The sequence below is a fragment of the Microcebus murinus genome, chromosome 7, assembly GCF_040939455.1.
Source record: "Microcebus murinus isolate Inina chromosome 7, M.murinus_Inina_mat1.0, whole genome shotgun sequence".
Classification (NCBI taxonomy): Eukaryota; Metazoa; Chordata; class Mammalia; order Primates; family Cheirogaleidae; genus Microcebus; species Microcebus murinus.
In genome coordinates, this window is record NC_134110.1 from 58,527,440 (window position 1) to 58,542,208 (window position 14,769).

Here is a 14,769-nt window from a genome sequence, read left to right on the forward strand (position 1 = left end):
TTAGTAGGATGTATCATTAAGGTTATTTTTCTACAATAAGATCAGTGTTAGAATCTAAACAATATGCTTATTTTCTGTTGTAATATGACCAAGTATAAATGTGTTTACAAATAACATTTTTACCAAATATTAGATTTTTTAACACAAAACTAGGATTTATAGGGATTTTCATCTTTTAACCTAAAAAGTAAACTTGCAGCTTACCAGCTCAGTTATATAAAACTTGGAAATTATTACCAGCACAGAAGAGATAACATGAAATACTACCATCTGGTTTTGATCATGTGTTGGCTTGAGATTTCACACAGTAAGATACACTAAAAACCAGGATAATACTAAAATGCAGAACAAAATTCAAGGTGAGCCCTACATCTAGAGGGAAATTTCCTAAATTCTAGAAGGAATTAATGAATTTGGATTTACACATATCAGAAAGTTATTTTAGGAATTATCTAGTACTTTACTAAAGTCATCATACCAAAACTTTAAGAAGATAACACACATGCATATACATAAAGACAGACAAGTTTTATGTGTGATAATTGGCACAAAATCTTAAATACTTGATTCAAAAGAATCATGTGCCATAATTAAATGCAGCTCTGTTAGATATACAAATGAGTATTAGAAAATATTAATTTATTATGTTAACAAATCAAAAAGTATATGATTATCTAGAGTACACAGATGCTTTAAAGCATTTTGGTAAAAAGAAAATCAGCATTCATTCTTGAACATAAAACAAAATTAAAATTCTTAGTAAAATGGAATTATATTTTTTTAAAGTCTACATAGAAGGAAACTAGAATTATGAGGTATAAACAATATTGAGAGCCCTTTATGTAAAACTGGCTAAAGATAATGAAATAAAGGCATTTTACTTCATTCCTCTCCCTTGAAACCCACCAAAATCAACAAAGGCCACCTTAACCATAGCAAATAGAGGATTAGATCCTAGCACCCTGCTTAAAAACTAGGACTAGGTTCAGGCAATTTTGCTAAGGAAAGGAGCCTGAAAGAAACTTCTAGTAACATGGGACTGAGAACTTAAGAGGTGACAGGACATATCCTAATAAATATGAATATTTGCCACCTAGTACCTCCATGACAGGATCTGTAAAACTCTGAACCACCATTTAAGACAGGTTCTGGAATGGTGGCCCAAGTATATGGGAACAAGGAGGTAGAGAGGATAAAAAACAGAGAGAACCAAAAAAAGTCTACAAAATAAACCTGCAGCCCAAAATTTCAGAATGTATGAAAAAATTTAATGCTAAGGAAAACAGCCAACAAAATTAAGTTGAAACACAAATTTACTCCAAAAAAATTTTTTTTTATTTTTTTTTTTTTGAGACAGAGTCTCGCTTTGTTGTCCAGGCTAGAGTGAGTGCCGTGGCGTCAGCGTAGCTCACAGCAACCTCAAACTCCTGGGCTCGAGTGATCCTCCTGCCTCAGCCTCCCGAGTAGCTGGGACTACAGGCATGCGCCACCATGCCCGGCTAATTTTTTATATATATATCAGTTGGCCAATTAGTTTCTTTCTATTTATAGTAGAGACGGGGTCTTGCTCTTGCTCAGGCTGGTTTTGAACTCCTGACCTTGAGCAATCCGCCCGCCTCGGCCTCCCAAGAGCTAGGATTACAGGCGTGAGCCACAGCGCCCGGCCTTTTATTTTTTTTTATTTCAGTATATTATGGGGGTATAAATGTTAAGGTTATGTATATTGCCCATGCCCTCCTCCTTCGGGTCAGAGCTTCAAGCAAAAATTTTAATATTAATTTATGTCAGGGATTCTTTCTTACTCTTTTTTATGCCATGAACACTTGGTAATCTGGTGAAACCTATGTATTCTTTCCCAGAATAATGTTTTTAAATTCATAAAATAAAATATATAGTATTACAAAGGGAACCCATTATATAAGGTACAGCTATCAGATATTTTTAAATATATATAATATAGTAATATATGCTTTTCTATTAACACATTATAAGATCAAGTGATGGTTCTAATAACTAATGTATTTTCAAAGTAATTTAAGTGTAAGTAGTATTTTTAGATATCTGTAAAAACTGGATTGTAATAGACTATCTCTGATTTCTGATAGAGGAGTGGCAGTTACTGTAAATAGTATCATGGTTTGTTGTTTATAAGTGAAGGAATTGCTACATTTTAGTGAGAGGTAAGTGAGAATAAAGTTGTAAATTGTTTCCACCCAATTTGAGAGAATAGAAACACTGACTATTCTTATTTGGCCTTTGTCAGGAAAAAAAATGTGCTTTGGTGTTTGAATTTAAATATCAAAAGGTAACTACTGATAAAAATAGAAATGATATTGAGCATTTGGTAGAGGAAAAGAAACTTTAAAACAAAATTATTCACAGAAAGACAGGAAAGGAGAAAAACAAGAACTCTTCCCCCATAGAAAAGGCTATTAAATAAAACACAGAAATATATTAACTCAGACCTCAAAAAGACCAATAATCCCACTGGGTGTATTGGTTGGTTGGTTTGTATGATTGTGCTAATAGGGGACTTGTAAGAACATACCTAAAACAGAAAGTCTAAAAAAACAGGGGATAGAAGAAGGCTAGCTTTGGAGATACTAATCAAAAGAAAGCTAGTATAGGAAGATTAACGTCAGCTATAATTGAGCTTAAGTCACAAAATATTAATAACAAATAGGATAATCTACCAGGAAGCTATAATATAGTAGTTTTCATGTACCTGATAACATAGCCTAAAATTCATGCAAAGCAAAATGTGGAGAATTACCCAGCAAGTTTGACTAATCCACAATTTGAGTGGGAGATTTTTAATGTACTTTTAAATGTTTATGAATCTGTTTCAACAGAGAATACACATTGTTTTTAAAGACATGGAAAATTTTATAAAAAATTGATTATATATTAAATCACAAAGGAATTCTTAGTACATTTCAAAGACTCTCCATCATTCAGATTGTGTTTTCTTACCAAGGTGCAAATTAAAAGAATAAAAATAACAAAACCTGTATATTTGGAAACATATTCCTAAATAACTCGTGCATTAAAGAGGAAATCATAATAGGACTAAATATTCTTAAAGTAACCATAGTAAAAGTATTACATATTAAAACTATTGTAACACATTGAAAGAGTACTTAGAGAAAAATTCACAGCTTTAATGCACTGTTTTAAATTAGAGAAAAAATAGGCCAGGCGCGGTGGCTCACACCTATAATCCTACCACTCTGGGAGGCAGAGGCAGGTGGATCACTCAAGGTCAGGAGTTCAAAACCAGCCTGAGCAAGAGCGAGGCCCCGTCTCTACTAAAAAGAGAGAGAAATTAATTGGCCAACTAAAAATATGAAGAAAAAATTAGCTGGGCATGGTGGCATATGTCTGTAGTCCCAGCTACTCGGGAGGCTGAGACAGAAGGATTGCTTGAGCCCAGGAGTTTGAGGTTGCTGTGAGCTAGGCTGACACCACAGCACTCTAGCCTGGGCAACACAGAGAGACTCTGTCTCAAAAAAAAAAATTAGAGAAAAAAATAAAGACAGCATTTAATTCAAGAGTTTAGAAAAGGAACTATAGGGTAAAATAGAAATAAAGATAAGATCAGAAAAATAAACAATAAGATTCAATAAAACAAAATGGCTTTCTGAAAAACTTGGGAAAATAGACAAAGCTAAAGGCAAGACTGAAGAAAAAAGAGAAAAGATACAAATAAAAAATCAGCAAAAGTATCTATAGTTATAACATTTTAAAAGACAGGAATATTATAAGGAGTTTTATGTTAATGCTTTTATAATTAGATGAAATGGCTTATTTTCTAGAAAATATATATTACAAAAATTGATTCAAGAAGAATTAGAAAACTGATGAAATCAGTAACCACTAAAGAAATTGAATCATATTCAGAAATAAGACCTAAATCGTTTTATAAGTAAATTTTATCAAATGAATATAAAAGTAATTTCCTTAACCTGTAAGGATGTCTATCAAAAAATTTTTAAAAAGCAAACTTAATGTTGAAGTTAATTTCAGCACCAAGGACCAAGACAAGGATGTGTGCTTTCCCTGTTCATACTGGAGCTCCTAGTCAATGCAAAAGATAAATAAGAAAAGTGAAGGGACAAAACTTACTTGCCAGTAGTATATTTGTTTTAAGCAATTTAAAGCAAATTTAAAGACCACAGATGGGGGCAGAAAAACTTTGAGTTGTATGAAAATACTGTGTACAGATTTTGGACTGGTAATTTTGTTTCGAACACAGAACAATTGAGATGTTAGAAGTCGTCCTTTCTTAAACACATGCAAAAGAAAAAGATGCCAACTGTTACCTTTTTTTAGCATTATTATGGAATCTGACATTACTTATGAAGTAGTAGTATTGTGCTAGAATCAGGGGAAGAGATTAGGAACATAGATGCGGTATTATTATTTGCTAATGATATGGTCGTATTACCTGGGAAACCCAGGAGAATCAATGAATGTATGGATGCTTATGAGAATGTCCTCAGTTATACTGTATTATTATGAATATTTTTCTAAAATTGCTTTTTTTTAATAGCCATTTCTGATTTTTTTTTTTGTAGTTTTCAGGATTTTGATATTCAAGGGTCCAGAAGGTGCAGCTTGGATTGGTTGACAATAGAAACATACAAGAATATTGAAAGTTACAGAGCTTGTGGTTCCACAATTCCACCACCATATATCTCTTCACAAGACCACGTCTGGATCAGGTTTCATTCGGATGACAGTATCTCTAGAAAGGGTTTCAGGCTGGCATATTTTTCAGGTGTGTTTTTAAATAAGAAGATACTGAACCAATTTCCATGGTATTAATTGCTCATTCACTTAAGAGCTAATCTAAACAATGTCCATTTAATGATGACTAGCCTCTCAGGGGAGCTGAGATTGAGGATTAGAAGTGAAGGTTAGATACGCTAGAACTGGGTTTCCAAAAGGTGTTTTGCATGACTCTAATAAAATGATGAATTTCATAAACTAAGGTTAATTTTCTTTTTAAACATCTTAAATACATTTATTTGAAAAATAGCTTTTTCTTACTAAAGTGCTCACCCATATCCTGAAAGTTATTTCAGAATGTATTTTTTGTATGAATTTCACATTCATAGTTTAGTCTCAGAAGAAGAAATTTTATTTTGCTTTTCTTAAACTGTATCCAGGAAGAGTGACCAGATCATAGAAATTCAGAGGATTAGTTGTATACATTTCTTGTTGAAAATTACTTTCCATCTTTTGAAATTACAAAGTCTTCTTTAGCAAACATGTGCTACCTTTTATCTTTTTTTCTTAAAAATGCCATCTTTTTACTATTTATATAGCTTTGAAACATATTTTCTGTCACCTGTTAATAAGTTGTTTAGTGGCAAAGTATTGGCCCAACATTATTAATTTGAGGACTGTAGAAATCTAATATTATTTGATTGTCTTTCCCTACCTCATTATTGTTATATATTTGGGATGGTGCACTCAAGTAATAATTAGAATTCTATAGGCACCTCAATTTTTTTCTCTCCCTTTCTTCTGTTTATTTTGATGAATACATTTATACCTTTAGCTCAGATTCATGTAATATTTTACAGTTGTGTTAAAACTTAAAGTATTGTATTATGATTACATGAAACATAAATAGTATAAAATTAATCTTATAATCTTAGCAAAAGTTTTAGTCTAACTTGGGCTTAATCGACATTTATTATAAAAATACCACTTGCTGCTGTTAGTTTTTTGAAGAGTATATTTTTTTCTCCTTTCCTCTCCATCTCCCTTCTACATGTATCTTCCCAGGGAAATCTGAGGAACCAAACTGTGCTTGTGATCAGTTTCGCTGTGGCAATGGAAAGTGTATCCCGGAAGCCTGGAAATGTAACAACATGGATGAATGTGGGGATAGTTCTGATGAAGAGATCTGTGCCAAAGAAGCTAATCCTCCAACAGCTGCTGCTTTTCAACCCTGTGCTTACAACCAGTTCCAATGTCTGTCCCGTTTTACCAAAGTTTATACTTGCCTCCCAGAATCGTTAAAATGTGATGGGAACATTGACTGCCTTGACCTAGGAGATGAGATAGACTGTGATGTGCCAACTTGTGGGCAGTGGTTAAAATATTTTTATGGTACTTTTAATTCTCCCAATTATCCAGACTTTTATCCTCCTGGAAGCAATTGCACCTGGTTAATAGACACCGGTGATCACCGTAAAGTCATTTTGCGCTTCACTGACTTTAAACTTGATGGTACTGGTTATGGTGATTATGTGAAAATATATGATGGATTAGAAGAGAATCCTCATAAGCTTTTGCGTGTGTTAACTGCTTTTGATTCTCATGCACCTCTTACAGTTGTTTCTTCTTCTGGACAGATAAGGGTACATTTTTGTGCTGATAAAGTGAATGCTGCAAGGGGATTTAATGCTACTTACCAAGTAGATGGCTTCTGTTTGCCGTGGGAAATACCCTGTGGAGGTAACTGGGGGTGTTATACTGAACAGCAGCGTTGCGACGGGTATTGGCATTGCCCAAATGGAAGAGATGAAATCAATTGTACCATGTGCCAAAAGGAAGAATTTCCGTGTTCCCGTAATGGTGTCTGTTATCCTCGTTCTGATCGCTGCAACTACCAGAACCATTGCCCAAATGGCTCAGATGAAAAAAACTGCTTTTTTTGCCAGCCAGGAAATTTTCATTGTAAAAACAATCGTTGTGTGTTTGAAAGCTGGGTGTGTGATTCTCAAGATGACTGTGGTGACGGCAGTGACGAGGAGAATTGCCCAGTAATTGTGCCTACCAGAGTCATCACTGCAGCCGTCATAGGAAGCCTTATCTGTGGCCTGTTACTCGTCATTGCATTGGGATGTACTTGTAAACTTTATTCTCTGAGAATGTTTGAACGAAGGTCAGTATCAAGACAGAAATGTAGTGGTTGTGCACCCAACAATAAAAAACAGGTCCAAATATTTGAAAAAAGTACTTTGATTAGTAATATATTTTTATTTTATATGAGTTTAGAAATGGATAAAGATTGTTTATGACATATAAAATTAGTGTGAAAAGCCCAAGACTCAAAAGGCTAAACACATTACAAATTAAATACTTAGGAGAAAAGCAAATATATTTACCAGCTCCTGTTTTCAAGTTAGTCTGGTTTATAGGAATTTTGTAAGCTGCTACTCTGAGTTGCAGTGTTTTAACCTGTACTTTTATAAATATTAATTCAGTAATTACAGATTTTTGGAAACCTATGTTCAAAGCACTATACAAGTGAATAGAAAAATGAATAAGGCATAATATCACAAGCAGTTTACAGTTAGGAGGAAGGAATTGGTGCAGGTGCTGTAAGAGCTATAAAACAGTGGTGTAGGAGTCAAAACTGCCCAGTCTAATGGGAGGCAGTGGAAAGGCTTTACTGGAGAGGTGCCATTTGAAATGTATGCGTGGAATAAGTGTTGTGGTTAATAGCTTGGGAAAATATATAGAAGTAGGAATGCCCAGCATTGCTGAGAAGTAAGAGCATAGTTCAACTTATCTGGAGCCTAGGATATATGCGAAAGGTTCAGTGAGAGCCACACATCAGCGTTCCCAGTTCAGTAAGAAGTGGCTAACTATTAAAAGGTAACCTTCAAGGCTGAGTGTGGTAGCCTACCACTTGTAATCCCAGCACTTTGGGAGGCCAGGGAGGAGGATCGCTTGATTCCATGTATTCGAGAAAAGCCCGGGCAACATAGCAAGACCCTGTCTCTACAGAAAACAAAAAATTAGCTGAGCAAAAAAAAAAAAAAAATAGTGACCTTCAGAGAAGTAATTTCCAGTGTGGTGCAGGGTAAATTGGACCTGGGAGAAGTTAATAGCAGAAATATCCCCTAGGAGGCTATTGTGGAGACAGTGACCTTCAGTCCCAGGAGAATTACAAATAATAATAGATTTAGCAAAGAACTTTACATACCAGCCAGCTAAGATAAGGTGCACAGATGCACAGTATCATAATAACTATTACTGCATCTTTTTAGGGGGGCAAGTATAAATAGCCAGAAAACTTTTTACCATATGCAACAAAAGAACATAATAAAGAGCCAGAGGTCTTGAGTTAAATATTCTAGAAAGTGTATTGGTGACTCATTTCACTCTTTCTTATCTGAAAAATGAATGTGTTGGACTTGAATAGTGTCTTCTGAGAGTTTCAGATACTATCACCTGAAGTCTGAAGCTCCCATCACCCCAAATACTTTAGGGTTTTAAAAACCTAGTATCATTTCTCCCTTTACCTTTCACATGGATTTTCAGTTTAATGAAACTTAGTGATCCAGGGTTCTACTACTGTGAAGCCCAATGAGGACAAACAGACTGCTTCATCTTTGCATTTCCAGCGTAGGGATAATACATACTTTCAGTAAAGGTTGGTTGAATGACTAAGCTTTAAAAATGATGAAATATACTAATATTCAGATTGTTTTAATTATTGATAATAGAAAATTACTGTTTTGGCTTGCCCTTTTTTCTTTTAACCCTTTTTGTTCCTATTACTCTCAAAGATCATTTGAAACACAGTTGTCGAGAGTGGAAGCAGAATTGTTAAGAAGAGAAGCTCCTCCCTCTTATGGACAATTGATAGCTCAGGGTTTAATTCCACCCGTTGAAGATTTTCCTGTTTGTTCACCTAATCAGGTATATTGCAATTCATGATTTCTATTTCAGTACCTCGTAAATGAAACCTGTGCCTGCATATGTGATAAAGTAAAGGACCCTTGACCATGTCAGAATTTTTGCAGTCAAATCAATGACTTAAATATACGGAAGATTTGAAATTTTCATTTTCTTTATATTTTAACAAATGCTGCAAAATACAAAGATGTATTTTTCATTCTTCTAATTCTGTTGTATAAATTCTTAAGCATTTTACTGTTTAGAATAATTTAGTGTGAGAGGATCACTTGAGTTCAGGAGTTCAAGACCAGCCTGAGCAAGAGCCAGACCCTGTCTCCACTAAAAATAGAAAAAATTAGTCTGGCATGGTAATGCATGCCTGTAGTCCCAACTACTCAGGAGGCTGAGGCAGAAAGATCACTTGAGCTGAGGAGGTTGAGGTTGCTGTGAGCTAGGCTGACGCCACAGCATTCTAACCTGAGCAGCAGAGTGAGACTCTGTCTCATTCATTCATTCATTCATTCATTCATAAATAGATAAATGCATTAAAATTTAAAAGTAAATGTGGCAAATTATTTTCTACTTGAAGTGAACATTTGGACAATTTAATAATGAATATTAAAATGAATATGTTTTTAATATAACATAGTAGATTAATCAGTTATAAGTAAAAGTAATTGAATTGAAGTTAATATTTCTGTGTCACAAGAAAAAAATCAGGCCAGATTTTATAGTGTTTAATAATTTATACCATTTTGTTATGTGGCAACTCATTATTTATTAATGTTCCAGAATTCTTTAAATTTCTCAGCGTTTTTCTTAAATTTCTTTTTCATTACTTAAAAATGTGCCAGCATTTGTTTTAGTCATAAGGGTTTATACATTGAAATTGTAAATTCATCCAGAAACATTTATAAAAATTGTTCCCAGTATTAGAATTAAGAAAAACTGGTAAACATTGTTTGCCTAGTAATTTAATTTTGTTCAAATGGAGGATCATTTCCTTTTTTGTGAATAAGATTTCTGAGTACAGCCTGTCACTTTATTTGAATCTTTTGGGAAATCTTTGGTGAGAATTTGTAGTTTTAAAACATTTATCCAGATATAATTTGCTAAGTAAATAATTGACAAGTTCTACTGATTGGAATTTGGGATTTATTTATATATCAACCTTGTCATGGGGAAGATTTCTTTTTCATTAGGAATTTAGACCATGGTTAATTCCATAAACCCACTCCACTGTCTACTACCCACCATCTCTAAACCCTGTGAGGTTAGAGAAACACAGTCCACACAAGGCTGCCCTCACTCCTAACACCAATTGCAAATTTGGGGGGTTCCCAGTATCACCCTCAGGTTTGGTAATTCACAAGAAGGACTCATAGAACTCACTAAAAGCTGTTTACTCATGGTTATAGTTTATGACAGTGAAAGGATACAGATTAAAAACAGCCAAGAGAAAAGATGAATAGAACAGAGTTCATCAAGGTACCAAACATGGACCTTCCAATTGTCCTTTCCCCATAGAGATAGGAGACTACTACTCTGTGGACACAGATATGTAGCAGTATGTGTGCATGGAGTATTAACAACCAGGTAAGCTCACCCAGGCCTTGGTGCCCAGAGTTTTTACTGGGGCTCTATCACATAGATGTAATTAATTGCACATGTGGTTAATCTCAGTCTTTAGCCCCTTCAGAGATTGATTGACCCAAAGCCCCCACCCTACATCACATTATTGGTATGGCACAGAGCCTCCATGGTAAATCACAGTGTTACCATCTGGCTGGTCCAAGACCCCCAGGCAAAGACACGTCTATCAGGCATGACATTCCAAGGGCTTAGAGATCACATTCCAGAAGCCAAGGATAAAGGCTTTGGGTAAGGTTAAATTCTTTACTATATACTACCCCATTTTCTAGGGTTATAATGTACCCTTGTGTGAGAATTCTACTTCAACAACATTTTAAAATAAAATATGTTTTTATGAATGGTGCATGGTAAATTAGATTTTATTCATTGAATGAGATTAAACTCTCAAATTTGAAACTTTTGGTAACAAATTATCAAATTCCCATAGCAGTTTTAAAAAAGAAAAAAATCTTATATTGTCTCACTCAAAGTAGAAATGCTTCCTGAGGAATGCTTTCTGCTTCATAAACCAGAGAATTATATAAAATTATTCCTAAACATTCATGAGATCCCCTCATAAAATCTAATGTTAGTTTGGTAATCTTTTAATTTAATAGACTTTTAACTAAGTAGAGCGCTTCACATCACTATGACAAACTAAAATGTTAAAGCCAGCATTAAAGTATGTTGAAAGCATTGTTGATCTTGATAGATAATAGCTATATGTTCTGGACATAGTAACAGGACTCACACAAAGCCTTACAATTTGAAGGCTAAATGTTGAAGACCAAATCTGGAGTTTAGTAGGTATGTGAATTTTTATTTTTTAATTTGTAGTTGCCTCTTAATTCATGAAAAATCTTACTCATCTATATAGCAAATCCATGTGTGCTGATATGCAAATTTCTTATTGACAATCTCTGCTTTACTAAAGCTAGATTATGAAATGTTCCTATGATAGTAGCCTCTTAGCTTTCCATGAATTGTGTTTGCAACACTATGGAAAGACCTGTATGGAAACCACAAATAAATGCAATCTCACCAACAGGGAGAGGTGGAGGACCTATCACATCTTCCTTACTTTCTACCCTTCTTTTTTCTGTGAGGGGAAAGGTAAGAGGTGTAAGTTTTGGCAGAGGGAAACTGTGTCATCATTTGAAGGAGAGTATATCAACTCACCATTATTTCCTGGAAATACAATATTTTAAATACTAAATGCTAAGTTGATGAAAGCTGTTTTTTCCAAGTTCAAAAAAATGCCTTTTTATAATAACCACTAGGTGGAGCTTAAAGACTATCTCATATAATGTACCTTTTTTAAAAAAAATCTGTAAACTCATTCATCTAGAAAAAATATTTTTATTTCAGTTGGACAATATACTTACTTTTTATATACACTAATTAAAAATCATCTGTTTTGAAATAATAATGATAATTTATGTTTAATATTAAACCATAGAAAATAAAACTTATCTTTAAAGATTGAGAAAAAATCTAAATACGTAGATATGGTTGGGTAGTGTATAAACAAGTTTATTTTTTTTAGCTTTTGTTGTTTTATGTACTTTATTATACATGTATTAATTCCTTTATTTGTGACAATGTAATTATATCTTCTGTATCCATTCATTCAACAAATCCTTGAGAAAGAACTCTGAAATATAATTTTCACATGTTTTGGAAAGGTTCAGCCTTACAAATCAAATCTAATTTGTTCTGGTTTTCACATTTTTTTAGCTCCTTAGTGAATTATGATAGAGATTCTTCTACTTTCCTAGTTATAAAAATATCAAATAATTTTATTTTCTAACTTTGGTACACTCTTAGGATTGTATTATTATGTGAGGTTTTGAAACAAAATAGCTGTTCCAATTCACATTAAATATCAGTGAAGTATCAAAAAAATCTTAAATACCATAAGCAGTGATTCAAGTTATAGATTGGATTCTATGGTGGGGTGTACCTATGAAGGTGAGAGAATTTAACTCATCTTCTACAGACCCTAATAACAATGAGTAATAGAATTTTTAGTCACAACATATTCTTAATAGAAGAATGTTTTAATCTTAATACCTCTGTTAGCTATCTTAAGATCTTTTCTTATTTTTGTAGGCTTCTGTTTTGGAAAACCTGAGGCTAGCTGTACGATCCCAGCTTGGATTCACTTCAATCAGGCTTCCTATGGCAGGCAGGTCCAGCAACATTTGGAACCGCATTTTTAATTTTGCAAGATCACGTCATTCAGGGTCATTGGCTTTGGTCTCAGCAGATGGAGATGAGGTCGTCCCTAGTCAAAATACGAGCAGAGAACCTGAAAGAAATCATTCTCACAGAAGTTTGTTTTCCGTGGAGTCTGATGATACAGACACAGAAAATGAGAGAAGAGAGACAGCAGGAGCATCTGGTGGGGTTGCAGCTCCTTTGCCCCAAAAAGTCCCTCCCACAACAGCAGTGGAAGCAACAGTAGGCGCATGTGCAAGTTCCTCAACTCACAGTACCCGAGGTGGTCAAACAGATACCGGAAGGGATGTGACCAGTGTGGAACCCCCAAGCGTGAGTCCAGCACGTCACCAGCTTACAAGTGCGCTAAGTCGTATGACTCAGGGGCTACGTTGGGTACGTTTTACATTAGGGCGATCAAGTTCCGTAAATCAGAACCAGAGTCCTTTGAGACAACTTGATAATGGGGTAAACGGAAGAGAAGAAGATGACGATGTCGAAATGCTAATTCCCGTTTCTGATGGAGCTTCAGACTTTGATGTGAATGACTGCTCCAGACCTCTTCTTGATCTTACCTCAGATCAAGGACAAGGGCTTAGACAACCATATAATGCAACAAACCCTGGAGTAAGGCCAAGTAATCGAGATGGCCCCTGTGAGCGCTGTGGTATTGTCCACACTGCCCAGATACCAGACACTTGCTTAGAAGCAACACTGAAAAACGAAACGAGTGATGATGAAGCTTTGTTACTTTGCTAGGTACGAATCACCTAAGAGAGATTGTATACAAGTTGGAGCAATATCCATTTATTGTTTTGTAACTTTACAATTAAACTAGTTTTAGTTTAAAAAGAAAACAAAATGCAGGGTTATTTCTTATTATTATATATTAGCCTGCATGGTTAAATTAACTTGTAACTCTATGAACTTAGAGTTTACTATTTTAGCAGCTAAAAATACATTATGTATTCATATTGTTCAATAATGTTCTTTCATTTGTTTCTAATTGTTTTTATCCTGGTACTGTAGTTCACTGTAGAAATATGGCTGCTGAAACTCATTTGACTGTCATTTTATCTACCCTATGTTAAAAGGTTTGTTTGTGCAAAATAGTACCTTATTTTAATTGAAACTTTTATGCTTTTGCCAACACATCTTTTAACAGTATACTAGATGTTAAGGTTGTTAATGTATGAAAAACCGCCTATACTCACCTGTGTTTTTATTTATATAACATTTGTCTCTTACTGGATTTCATCATAATATGAGCTTGTCAAAGGGAAAAAAAACTTTCTCTAAAAATTTTTCTTACATTTAACATGCAGTGATGTGAAATTTAGGTAGAGTTAGATAAATTAATGGCAAAAACAAAACTCTTTTATAGATTTTCTAATGTTGACTTTAATACACTAATATGGTACAAACCAAATGGTAAAATCCCAAGTCACTTCTTTTTTCATCTCTATTAAGGGACAGAATTAAGCGGACAAAGATACTCTACTATGCATTAAATCTTGAACTTTATAAATATGTACAAAAATTGTACAAGATAAGTTCCAGCTGGTAATGTCTTTCCCTAATATAGGGTTTTGCTTGTATTGGACCCTAGGGATTTGCACTAAAATTATATCAAGGTCTCAGATGAGTTTAGTGCACAAGCACTATCACTTTAAATACTATTATTTGCTACCACAATGACTCTATATTTCCATAGCTGGGAGGGGGGGGCCTTTTTATTACAACTTGAAATTGCTTTGCTGTTTTCATATTTATTTGTTGTATTTAAAAAATACATTATTGTAAGAGTGATTCTTTTTTCAATATATTTTATTCATGGGGGGATCATGCTACAGTCTTGAAAAGAAAATTAAATCATTTGGATTGTCCCCCCTTTTTAAGGAGAGTGAATTGCAAAACCCCACTTATTTTTTTTATTGTCAATTCCTGTTTATTTATTCTTTAGCTGTCTATTTTAGTAGTTTGATGATTGAGTATGAAAAATGTATTTGTGATTATTGCTATTTATTAAATTTTAAGTACTTTGCTGAATGTCATTTTAAAGCATGTTTGAGGTCTTGTGTATTTGTCGTGTTATGCTGTCAGGACGAACTGACTAAAATGTTTTAGTATGTATCAAAAATTAAAATGATTTTTTTTATTGCCTTGAGGTACTTTCTAAATCAAAAGCTGTTCTTTATTTTTGTTGAATTCTGGTGCATATACAAACTCAGGCTATAAAATATGTAATATGTCTAAAATAAAAATGAAAAG

General features: G+C 34.0%; 1 protein-coding gene across 2 annotated transcripts in view; it reads left to right on the forward strand.

Annotated features, from left to right (window-relative positions):
• LRP12 (LDL receptor related protein 12) overlaps positions 1–14,659 on the forward strand; it is a 72,050-nt gene extending 57,391 nt beyond the window's left edge. For both annotated transcript variants that reach the window (XM_012784255.2, XM_012784258.2), the window contains 4 exons: positions 4,578–4,780; positions 5,797–6,901; positions 8,535–8,667; positions 12,391–14,659. In XM_012784255.2, the coding sequence (XP_012639709.2) occupies positions 4,578–4,780; positions 5,797–6,901; positions 8,535–8,667; positions 12,391–13,257 (2,308 nt within the window). In that variant the 3' untranslated portion in view covers positions 13,258–14,659. The remainder of the gene's footprint in view (positions 1–4,577; positions 4,781–5,796; positions 6,902–8,534; positions 8,668–12,390) is intronic.
• Positions 14,660–14,769: the final 110 nt, after the last annotated feature.